An 11,357-nucleotide genomic window follows, 5' to 3' on the forward strand; every position below is an offset into this window, starting at 1 on the left:
AGGCAGAGGTTACGGTGAGCCAAGATCACGCCATTGCACTCCAGCCTGGGCAACAAGAGCAAAACTCCGTTTCAAAAAAAAAAAAAAAAAAAAAAGATACAAGGCAATTCTCAAGTTCAAATAGAAACATAAACAAGCAGGAATAAGCAGCACAATTTTTAAAAAGAAGAGCAAGAAGTGAAGATCAACCCTACCAGATAAAACATATTATAAATGGTAACAATTAAAGCTGCGTGGTTCTGGTGCATGCATTGACAGGCAGCTCAATAGATTTGCCCAGAAAGAAACTCAACTTTATAGGAATTTTGGCCGGGCATGGTGGCTCACACCTGAAATCTCAGCACTTTGGGAAGCCGAGGTGGGCAGGTCACTTGAGGTCAGGAGTTTGAGACCAGCCTGGCCAGCATGGTGAAACCCTGTCTCTACTAAAAATACAAAAATTAGCCAGGCATGGTGGCGGGCACCTGTAATCCCAGCTACTTGAGAGGCTGAGGCAGGAGAATTGCTTGAGCCCGGGAGGCAGAGATTGCACCACTGCACTCTAGCCTGGGCGATAAAGCAAGACTCTGTTTAAAAAAAAAAAAAAAGATTACTTAGAAAATGGGCATCCATTTGGAAAAAACTTCCCTTGAATCCCTACCTCATGCCTTGTATCAGGAAAAGCTACAGACTGAATAATATCTAAACGTTTAAAAGTGAAACCAAAAAGTATTAATAACAAACTGCTGAAAATTTTAGAAATACATTTTAAGAGTGGGACACTGTTAAGTATGACACCAAACCTTGAAGGCATGAAAGAGAAGATCTATAAATTTGACAACAAAACACTCAAATTTGTGTATGGCCAAAACTACTAACATATATATATGTTATAAAGAGCAAATGACAAAGTGGCAAACATGTTCGGTACTTGGATAACTGACACAGAATAATTTCCTTAGATACACAGAGTTTCTGTTATAGGCCTGGAGATCACCAGTAAATGACTGTTGTGTGACAGGCAGTGGATTGCTTCCAAGATGGAAGAGAATTCTTCTACGTTGGAAGGCTAGACTTGAAAACGAGGCCTCAGGGAAGAGTTGGGAAGGAAAGGAATGTGTTTTGGTAGCAGGGAGAAAGGGATAGGGGGTTTCTGCAGCAAGGTTGATCTATTTTGGCTAGCTCTGTATAGAAGGTAATGGGTAGTGGAGGAGCAAGAAGACGGAATAAATTATTTTGGGAGAAAAGGTCTGGATGGGAATTTCTCTTTCTTTCTTCTCTCTCTCTCCACACAGTCTGACATCCAGGTTGAAGTGCAGTGGTGCCATCACAGCTCACTGCAGCCTTGACCTCCTGAGCTTAAGTAATCTTTCGCCTTAGGCTTTAGGTGCATACTACCATGCCGAGCTAATTTTTTATTTTTTTTTGTAGAGATGGGGTCTCGCCTATGTTGCCCAGGCTGGTCTCAAACTCCTGGGCTCAAGCAATCCTCCTGCCTTAGTCTCCCAAAGTGCTGGGATTACCAGCGTGAGCCACTGTGCCTAACCTTTCTTCTCTCTTTTTTTTCCTTTTTACCTCTTTTATAAGAATTGTTATCTGTTTTTTTTTCTTTTTATTGCCCAAATTCCATTCTCTTCTTTCCCTATATCCTCTTACTTTGTCTGCCCATTCATGTTTATCTTCCTTCTTTCTTTTTTCCTTTCCCTTAAACTATGATAATATAGGATCTAGCATACCTAAAAATTAGTCTTGCATATATTGAATCAGATTGCATTTTTCTGGTTTCAATCCCAAAAACATGTAAGTTAAGTTTTTATATTTTGTGAGAAAATATAAGCTTAACATTTTTTGGTTGAACATAATCATTGATTAATTTCCTTTAAGATTAATACAATTTATTAATAAAATAGTTCTCACTACTGCTGTAAAGGATTATAAAAATACTCAGCACTCGAAAAATGGTACCAAAAGAATATTTCTTTTAAAGCTTCTTAGAGATTTCTCCCTTAAAGGTCTGCTTAATGTATTTATATTATCTGAGTGAATTCAAGAAGAGAAAGAACAAAAATTAATTTAATTAAAGGCTTAAGAAAAACCTATCTCAAATTTGTGGAAGTAGAGTTGTACAATCAAACACTGTTTAGAAAGACTGGATAAAATGCCTCTATACAGTCAATTTTTGGATACCAGGCCTTCCTATTAAATATGTATCAGCTGGTATTCTTTATAAAATAACTTTCTAAGCATCAATGAACCTTATTTAATTTCTAACCTCAAAGCCAATATGTAATCACTCACAATTTAATCAAGTCAAAGAGGGTCAGGAAGAAAGTATTCAGAGGTACAACCAACATTTTATATGTTAATTTTGTAAAATACATACAACTAAACCAAAGTTGCAAATGGTACAAACATCAACCGTTACATAATTATCTATTATAGTCATACTTTACTACAGAATACAAACTACTAAGAGTGAGCTTCATTTCAAAATTACAATTGTTTTCCTAGTAGAATTTATATAGTCACAAACTAGCTGTCAAAGGACTAGGCAAGACCATTCTAGTCATTAGCTACACAGAAGGTAAATAAGCACAGATTCATGTGTTTGAATTCCTAGGGCCTTTCATAAATAAACTCCTACACGCTTACATCTCCTGAAATTATAAGGTGCATTCTGAGGGAATTCAAACATTGAGACATGAGACCACAAAATGAAGTGAAGCAGTTCTCTCCACAGAAACTCAACTGTGAATAGGGTCCTATGATGCGTGCATGTGGGCAAAACTTGGAGCAGGTCACTAAATAATGAAACGCTGTTAAATCTTTTTAAGTTACTAAATAAATAATTTTCTTTCTTTACAGCAGATATCCTTCATTTCAAACAGAATTCCATTATGCAAGATACTCTGGTACACCGAAAACCAGGTAGAGAAACTTCTACTGAATAAATACTTGAAAACTTTAAAAATGATTATTATATGAAAATCAGATAAAAATACATAAGAAAAAGTTAATCAAATAAGTGAAGAGAGAATTGAGAAGATAAGTTCTTTGGTCACCAAACTAGGGGCTACCTATACTGTGAGTGAAGAAAAAAGATTCTTTCTTGGCCGGGTACCGTGGCTCACGCCTGTAGTCCCAGCACTTTGGGACGCTGAGGCAGATGGACGGCTTGAGGCCAGGAGATCAAGACCAGCCTGGTCAACATAGTAAAACTCCGTCTCTACTAAAAATACAAAAATTAGCCAGGCATGCTGGCACATGCCTGTAATCCCAGGTACTTGGGAGACTGAGGCATGAAAATTGCTTGAACCCAGGAGGCAGGAGGTTGCAGTGAGCTGAGATTGCACCACTGTACTCCAGCATGGGCCCCAGAGCAAGACCCTGACTCCAGGAAAAAAAAAAAAAAAAAGTCTTCCTTCTATCTTTCTATTATTATGGATTTTCTTGCAAAGCAAAATCTCAGTGCATTTAAAATTTTCCCAGACAGCTCTGCTGCGAATTCACTACCTGTTCTAGAGCTTTCTTTCTCAAGGTACATGGGCATGTGAGGTAGAGCCTAGCCCCTGGGGAAGGCCCTCAGCTTCACTGTTCTTATGCAGACATAAACAGGCCCTCAGTCAAAGAGGCAAAAGTGTTAAGCAAGGCACCAAATAAGAAGCCTCCAGAGCAATTTGGTGCCATACACTGTGTGCTCTGCTTTCAGTAACTGCTGTTGATATGGTCTGGCTGTGTCCCCACTCAAATCTCATCTTGAATTGTAGCTTCTATAATCCCCTCGTGTCATGGGAGGCACTCAGTGGGAGGTAACTGAATCATGAGAGTGAGTTTTTCCAGTGCTGTTCTCATGACAGTGAATAAGTCTCACGAGATCTGATAGTTTTATAAAGGGCTGTTCCCCGGCACACACTCTCTTGCCTGTCACCATGTAAGCTGTGCCTTTGCTCCTCTTTCACCTTCCACCATGATTGTGAAGCCTCCCCAGCCATGTGGAACTACGAGTCCATTAAACCTCTTTTTAAAGCTTTATAAATTACCCAGTCTCGGGTACTTCTTCACAGCAGTATGAAAATGGACTAATACAGCTACTGAATAAATACTTCTTTTTGATGATAACGTGCTTTCAAAAGGAACCTCAAGGAGCAGGTGTTTTTTTGACCCCTTTCCAAATCATAAATTTTTCTGCTGGAAGAAACCCTCGAGGTCATCTGGTGCCATCCTGTCACTCTGCAAACAAGATCCTGAGGTTCAGAAAAGTTCAATGACTCACTCAGGTCTGGCTAGATAGTGTGCAACTAGGATTCCAGTCTCCAAAACCTATCCAATTCTATTCCAAGTACGTATTTTCTGCCTCTTACTTGCTTATTCCAGATGCACGTAACTCTACACAAATCTTGACTTGGACTTTCCTCTCATCCTGTTATCCATGAAAATTGTTAAATTCTACTTGCCGCACATACAGAAGGCTCTTTATTAGATCACTTAAATTCTTCCTGCTCCCTAATTCCCCTCCTTTCCTATGAGCCCTCTCACCATAATAAGAACATTAACAGGACTTAAATTTCATAAAAGAGCTCCTAATCAGTGGAGTCTCCTCAAAATGTCCATATATTTAACTTCAAAATACTAAATTGTGTTCTTACTTTAATGGAGAGAATATACAGTTTTAGAAAACTTTGAAAAACTAGATTTATATTCTATTCTCTACTCCTTAACCTTTAAGAAGGCCATCAATAACGGCCATTCATTCGACAGAAATATCCTTAGAGGAAAGACTATTAATGAATGCTTGGGTGAAATAAATGTCCAAGTAAATAATTTTTATTTACACGTTAACTTCATTCAATAGTTATTGTTCTTCAGAGTACAGTAAAATAAGAAATTAAATTTTTTTTTTTAGTTTAACCAAATATTTATAAAATCTCACCTCTAATTCCTCAGCCTGTTCTGCATTATCATCTTCTGAGCCACTGGTTTTAGGCAAATAAGTCATTTTTAGTCTCAGATAACCTTTAACTCTTGATTTGTGACTGTAGAAAAGAAAATAAATATTCATAAAACTTTATCACCAGGGAGAAAAGTATTCAATTAATAAGAGTTTAATGAACACCCACTAGGTACCAGGGGGTCTACAAAGGGAGGTTCAAAAACAAGTTCCAGGGCAGAAGATATCCAGGGAAAGGAATAGAAGGTGGAGAAAAGGGAAACATATATAAATAAATAATTGTTATGCCACAAAGATGATGCTAAGGAAATTTCAGTGAACCATCAGAGACAATGTCAAAGAGAAGCTGGTCTTTGGGTTGGGATTAGGAGATTGGGGAGGATTCTTATCTGTGGCAATAGAGGAAAAGGCATTATGAGTGGAGAAAAGGGCAAGATCCAGGAAACAGGTGGGAAACTGCGGGTGCAATTAAGGAAATGGCAGTAGTTGAGTTTGGCTAGATTATAGGATATGTTAAGGGAACTACAGGAGGTTGGGATGGTCCAGAGGTCAGGCAAAATCAGACAACTTCAGACTTTATTTTGCATATTTTGGTAAATCACTGAGAATTTGGGGGATAGAGAAAGGTATCCTCAGAGATGTGCTTTAGGGATACTAATCTGGCCATATTTTTTTGGATGACAGAAGAGTAGAGGGCAAGGCTTGATAAGTGTCTGAAACCTGCTACATCTCTTTGGCAGCTGTTTGAATCTGTCACACATTAATTTACCTAATCTATTTTTATATTGTATCACCTCTTTGAATAATTAGTTGTCTAAGCTAAAGGCTGCTGCTTGCTGTAGTAATATTTTAAATCTTTTGAAAACCTGTCTTTCACAAGCTGCTGCTGCTGCTTTTTTTTTTTTTTTCAGGCAGCATCTCCCTCTGTCGCTCAGGCTGGAGTGCAGTGGCTCAATCACGGTTCACTGCAGCCTTGACCTCCCAGGCTCAGGTGATCTTCCCACCTTAGCCTCCCAAATAACTGGGACTACAGGCATGCGCCACCACGCCCAGTTAATTTTTGTATTTTTTTATAGAGACAGGGTTTTGCATGTTGCCCAGGCTGGTCTGGAATTCTTGGGCTCAAGCAATCCACCCACCTCAGCCTCCCAAAGTGCTGCGATTACAGTGCTTTCATAAGCTTCTAATTTAAGGCTTAATTCTATCTATTGCCCTCATCAATTCTAGCATCCTATGATTTACTTAAGAAATCCTTGCTTGTCTCAGCTCTCTATATAGATTTTTTTGGAGATGATTTTTACAGATATCAGATATGCAGCAATTACCCTTTGTCTTTCTAGACAAGAGTCCTAATCTTTTTATTCTGTCTTCAAGAGATTACCTACCCCCACTCCCAAGCCTCCCCTAATCTTTTTAGCTCTTCTCTGTATAGTTTTCATGAATTTGGCACATTCAGTGTATCCTTTCCCGAGTAGTCAGTGAAATCCCCGATGCTTATTTCCAAGGCTGCTAATGTGGCTTGTGTCTCCATACTGAAGGAGATGTGAACATTCTGACTTGTGGCTATAAAAGATGGATACAGAAAATGTGCTCAGATAATGTTTTGCTGAAAAGTTTCTCTACAATTGTATGTTTCATGTCTTCTCAATTAGAAAAGAAGCCTCAAGGTTTTGACTTAATGGGGCTCAAACAAATTTAGGAATGTAGTCGTACATTTTCTATCTGAATAAAGTTCTTTCTACACTTGCAATAATATTCATTGCAGACAGAAGAAGCAAATTGTATTTTTTAAAGATAAAGAAGCTAGAAAGCATGTGACAAATTGAAAAGCAGGCTTCTAGGACAATCAAATAAGAAAAAACAATTTAGTCATTCCTGATATGCAGATGTCACAATCAGTCTAAAATTAAAAGACGAAAGATTTACATTCCAGACATCTACAGAAATTAAATGTGACTTCCTTTATAGAGTAAATATTAACAGTCAGTGAGCACTCCTTTTCATTTTGTTTTAATATTTATATTACAAACAGTAACTTAAAAACATCACTTTAAGTGAAAAATTTTACTAAGTTCCAATAGTACCTTTTCAAATGCATTTTATAGTTTAAGAAACAAGACAAATACTGTTACTTTCACAGATGTCCTTTCTCTGCTTTAGTTTGACCTTTTTGAGAGTAAATCCACACACGTTTCGACTAGATTTTACTTGTCAATGTGGTATAGAAGATCAAAAGGAGTTCTGGTTACAGCTTAAATTTAAATTTTTTTGACAAACATCAAGTAACTTTGGGAAAATGGAATTATAAGCATGCTATTTGGGTTTTAAATTCCAGTCTTATGTTATTTTCTCTAAATATTTGAGTCTTCTAAAATACTTTTTAAAGTATACAAAATATAGTTAGGTTTTTCTGAAACTGGCTTTGTGCACGTCGAGTTGGATAATGGTTTTAGATGAATTCATGTTTGTGATTTTTTAAAGCACAGTATGACAATATGACATAAACTTTAAGACAAAAAATAAATATAAAATAATGACAAATTTTAGCCTTCTGGTCTGATAAGTATTAGAAGGACAAATCTTTCCCAAAGGGGTGTGATCACTTTCTGTATTTTCAGAGTGTTTTGCAATGTGCATATAGTACTTTTAATCAGAAATAGCAATGAAGTTTTAAAAATAATAATAATATTTAGAAGTAGCTTATTTACAGAGGTTTAAATCCTGAATTTCTAATGAGGCTACTGTAAGGTGTAAAGAAGAGATAAAAAATTTAATATGCTATTATTTTATACTTACTGACCTTCTTGGGTGAAGAACAAAATCCTTAAATGTATATGGTCTCTCCAATCTTGGATTTTCTGTCTAGAATAAAATAGTGGGTTTTCAAAATATATCTATAACACCAAAAGCATGTACTTTTCAAGAATACTCATGAACTATCACCTAAGGCATAATTTAAGTTGGAAGTGAGAAAAAAAAGTAGCTTTAGTTTATTAAATGCTAACTTGACAGCGCTTTTGCTTTCCTGCCCAAGAGGAATTGCAGCCAGCATCACAAGTCATATGAAAACTAGCTGAGCAGGCGGGTTGTGGAGCCAAAGGGAGGGCAGAAGACAATAAGCAGAAAAACAATATAGAGTGGTTACTATGTTGACATCCCAAAACAGTATGGACTATGCACATGTCTGCAGACTGGCTTGGTTAAAGCATGGAGATAATTCTAGGAGACCAAAAAAGTCAATAGCCTGGAAAGTAAGACTAGATTAAATATATTACTGAAAGCTTATGGTCCTGTACCCTGTTTAAAAAAAAAAAAAAAAAAAAGATTATGCTCTGGAAAGACTGTAGAGAGCTAATTAATATAACTCAAAAGACTGAAAAAGAAGTATTTTTTTTCTTTCTTTAAAATTCAGCAGCTGTTAGTTTTTATTCTTCTTCTCTGATGTTTTGTATTGTTAACTACCCAGTCTGCCTTGAAACTCTTTTCTTAAATTCTCATGACATTATTTTACTTGGTTCTCTTCCTGTTTCCCCTTGTCTGTCTTCTCTTTCTTTTCTGATCCACTCATGTTGACTGAGAGTCAATGGCTGGCCCTCCGTTCTTATCTGTTTTATCAGGAAAATCCATTATTTTCAGAGATTCTGCTGTTGCCTGGACAGTGATAACACTTAATCTTTCTAGTCCCTTTTCCCTACATAACTGATTTTTATCTGTCAGTAGTCTACTTTAAACTTTCATTTTCTTTGTTTCCTATCAAAACTCTGTCCAACAGTAAATTTTTTGCATTTCAAAACAAAATGGGTTTTCTTCCTCACTTTTCTATATGAGATGCCACTCTTATCTTGCAAGTTCAACTTGTATTATCTTTACTTCTTATTTTCTTAAGCCTCCATGTCAGACATGTGATTCAATAATGTTCTATTTTGCAATGTTTCCTGAATCTGTTTTCCTCCTTGCTATATTCTTAGTCCTGATTCTCAGTGTTTTATGTTTCTATTGTCATAAACTACCTTAGTTTTCTTCTGAGAGCTTAGGCACTCCTCATTCTAGTTATTCAGCAGAATATTTTCAAACTAATCTTTTTTACACAATGTTTTCACAATGCCAACAAACATCAGAAGTTCTCTATTTCTCACTGGGGTTCATGTATGGAAATCTTAAAGAGAAAATGAAAACGGAAAACTGAAATGAGTTTTTTAGAAAAACGGTATGTTTAATAAATAAAAGTAGTATACATGTGATAAATCAATTATTTACATTAACTATATTGTATATATGTAAGTATTTATTAAATTAAAAACATAAACACAAAAGGAAAATCATGGGCACCTATACCAACCGGTAATGGATAAAGTGGAACATCCACTTGACCTAGGAAATCATCTCTTGTCTATAAGAGAAACAAGAAAAAATATGATTAGTAAGATGCTCAATTCCTTTAGAAGATTTTGATGAGACAGTGCCACCATTCACAGAAAATGTAGAATTTTTTAAATTCAATCCTATGCAGCATCAATGGAAAATAAAAAGTAATGTGTTACAACTTCTGGTAATGGCAGAGTAGCATACATTAGATTAATCCTTCTGCAGATAACCATTATATTCTGTGACCAAATACTAAAAGAGCTATTTGAAAGTACAACAGAATAACCCAAAACAAGCAGAAACTGGAGAGACGTCAATCCTTGAAAGAAGGAACTACACGAGGTAGGATTCAGTATTTACATGGCTTTTCCTCTAGTAGCATTCCACAGTCCACATAATGCAGACAAGCCTAGAACTTAAGCTGAAATCTGCACTATTACTGGCTTGAGGAGTCAGAAGCCTAGTTTGGGGTTGACAGCATATCTAGAAAAAGAGGAGAAAAATCCCAGAAAAAAAGAAGCCACCAGAGTTCTTCCAAATCTATATATAAACCCTTACCCACATCCCTAGTTTTCCCCTGAACTGAACAGGTGAAAGTCAACAGCTGGAAGATTGAGAGGGCTCAGCATTGATTTCAGTTGATGTTCACCAAAAGGGAAGCAGAATTTGGAGTTCAGCTATGTTAACTTGCTGGAACAAAAATCAACACTGGGCACGGTGGCTCACACCTGTAATCTCAGCACTTTCGGAGACCGAGGTGGGCAGATCACCTGATGTCAGGAGTTCTAGAGACCAGCCTGGCCAACATGGTGAAGAAACCTCATCTCTACGAAAAATACAAAAATTAGCCAGGTGTGGTGGCACATGCCTGTAATCGCAGCTACTTGAGAGGCTGAGGCAGGAGAATGGCTTAAACCCAGGAGGCAGATGTTGTAGTGAGCTGGGACCGTGCCACTGAACTCCAGCTTGGGTGACAGAGTAAGACACCATCTCAGGAAAAAGAAAGAAAAGAGAAGAGAAGAGAAGAGAAGAGAAGAGAAGAGAAGAGAAGAGGAAAGAGAAGAGAAAAAATCAACACACCTCAGGCAAATATAGTAAAATTCACTGTCTCTGTTTGTTACTATATTCACTGTCCAGCCTACAATAAAAAAATTACTAGACATGCAAAGAAATAAAAAAAATATGACCCAGTATCAAGAGAAAAAGTAATTAACAGAAATCAGTCACAAGATGATGCAGATCATGGAATAAGCAGACAGGGAAAATAAAGCAGCTATTATAAAGATGTTCAAAGGACTTAAAAGAAAAATAAGGTCATAATGAATGAAAAGATGGGGAATCTCAGCAGTAAAAGGGAAACTAAAAATGAATCAAATGCACGTTTTTATTTTATTTTATTTCATTTCATTTTATTTTTGAGACAGAGTCTTGCTCTGTCCCCCAGGCTGGAGTGCCATGGTGCAATCACGGTTAACTGCAACCTCCACCTCCTGGGTTCACGTGATTCTCTTGTCTCAGCCACCCAAGTAGCTGAGATTACAGGCATGTACCATGCACCACCATGCCTGGCAGATTTTTGTATTTTCAGTAGAGACAGGGTTTCACCATGTTGACTAGTCTGGTCTCAAACTCCTGACCTCAGGTGATCCGCCTGCCTCAGCCTCCCAAAGTGCTGGGATTACAGGTGTTAACCACCACGCCTGGCCAAATGTATTTTAGAACTGAAAAATATAATACATGAAATAAAAAAATTCACTAGATGGGTTTAAAAGATGATGGAAGATGACTGGAGAAAAGTATCATGAACTTGAAGATACAGAGACAGAATTTATCTAATATGAAAAATAAAGGGAACTTGCAGAAAAATTTCAAGCATTCTGACATATGTGTGACTGGAGTTCCATAAAAGGGGATGGGTAATAGGGCAGAAAAATATTTGGGGGAAAAAACAGCCAAAATAGTCACACATTTAGAAAAACACAAGCTGAGACAGTCAATAAAGTCAGTGAACTGAAGCAGGATCAACATAAAGAAAAATGGGTAGGCACATCATTGTTAAATGCTG

General features: G+C 37.0%; 1 protein-coding gene across 2 annotated transcripts in view; it reads right to left on the minus strand.

Annotated features, from left to right (window-relative positions):
- LOC116272920 (E3 ubiquitin-protein ligase NEDD4-like) overlaps positions 1-10,065 on the minus strand; it is a 50,948-nt gene extending 40,883 nt beyond the window's left edge. The window contains exons 1-3 of one of the 2 annotated variants that reach the window (XM_031661824.1): positions 9,267-10,065; positions 7,728-7,789; positions 4,910-5,012 (exon numbers count right to left, since the gene is read on the minus strand). In XM_031661824.1, coding sequence (XP_031517684.1) covers positions 4,910-4,975 — 66 coding nt within the window. In that variant the 5' untranslated portion in view covers positions 4,976-5,012; positions 7,728-7,789; positions 9,267-10,065. Of the gene's footprint in view, positions 1-4,909; positions 5,013-6,312; positions 7,651-7,727; positions 7,790-9,266 lie in introns of those variants that run through there. The other variant, XM_031661825.1, reaches the window with a different exon arrangement.
- Positions 10,066-11,357: the final 1,292 nt, after the last annotated feature.

Source organism: Papio anubis, unplaced genomic scaffold (genome assembly GCF_008728515.1).
Source record: "Papio anubis isolate 15944 unplaced genomic scaffold, Panubis1.0 scaffold259, whole genome shotgun sequence".
In the NCBI taxonomy this organism is placed as follows: Eukaryota; Metazoa; Chordata; class Mammalia; order Primates; family Cercopithecidae; genus Papio; species Papio anubis.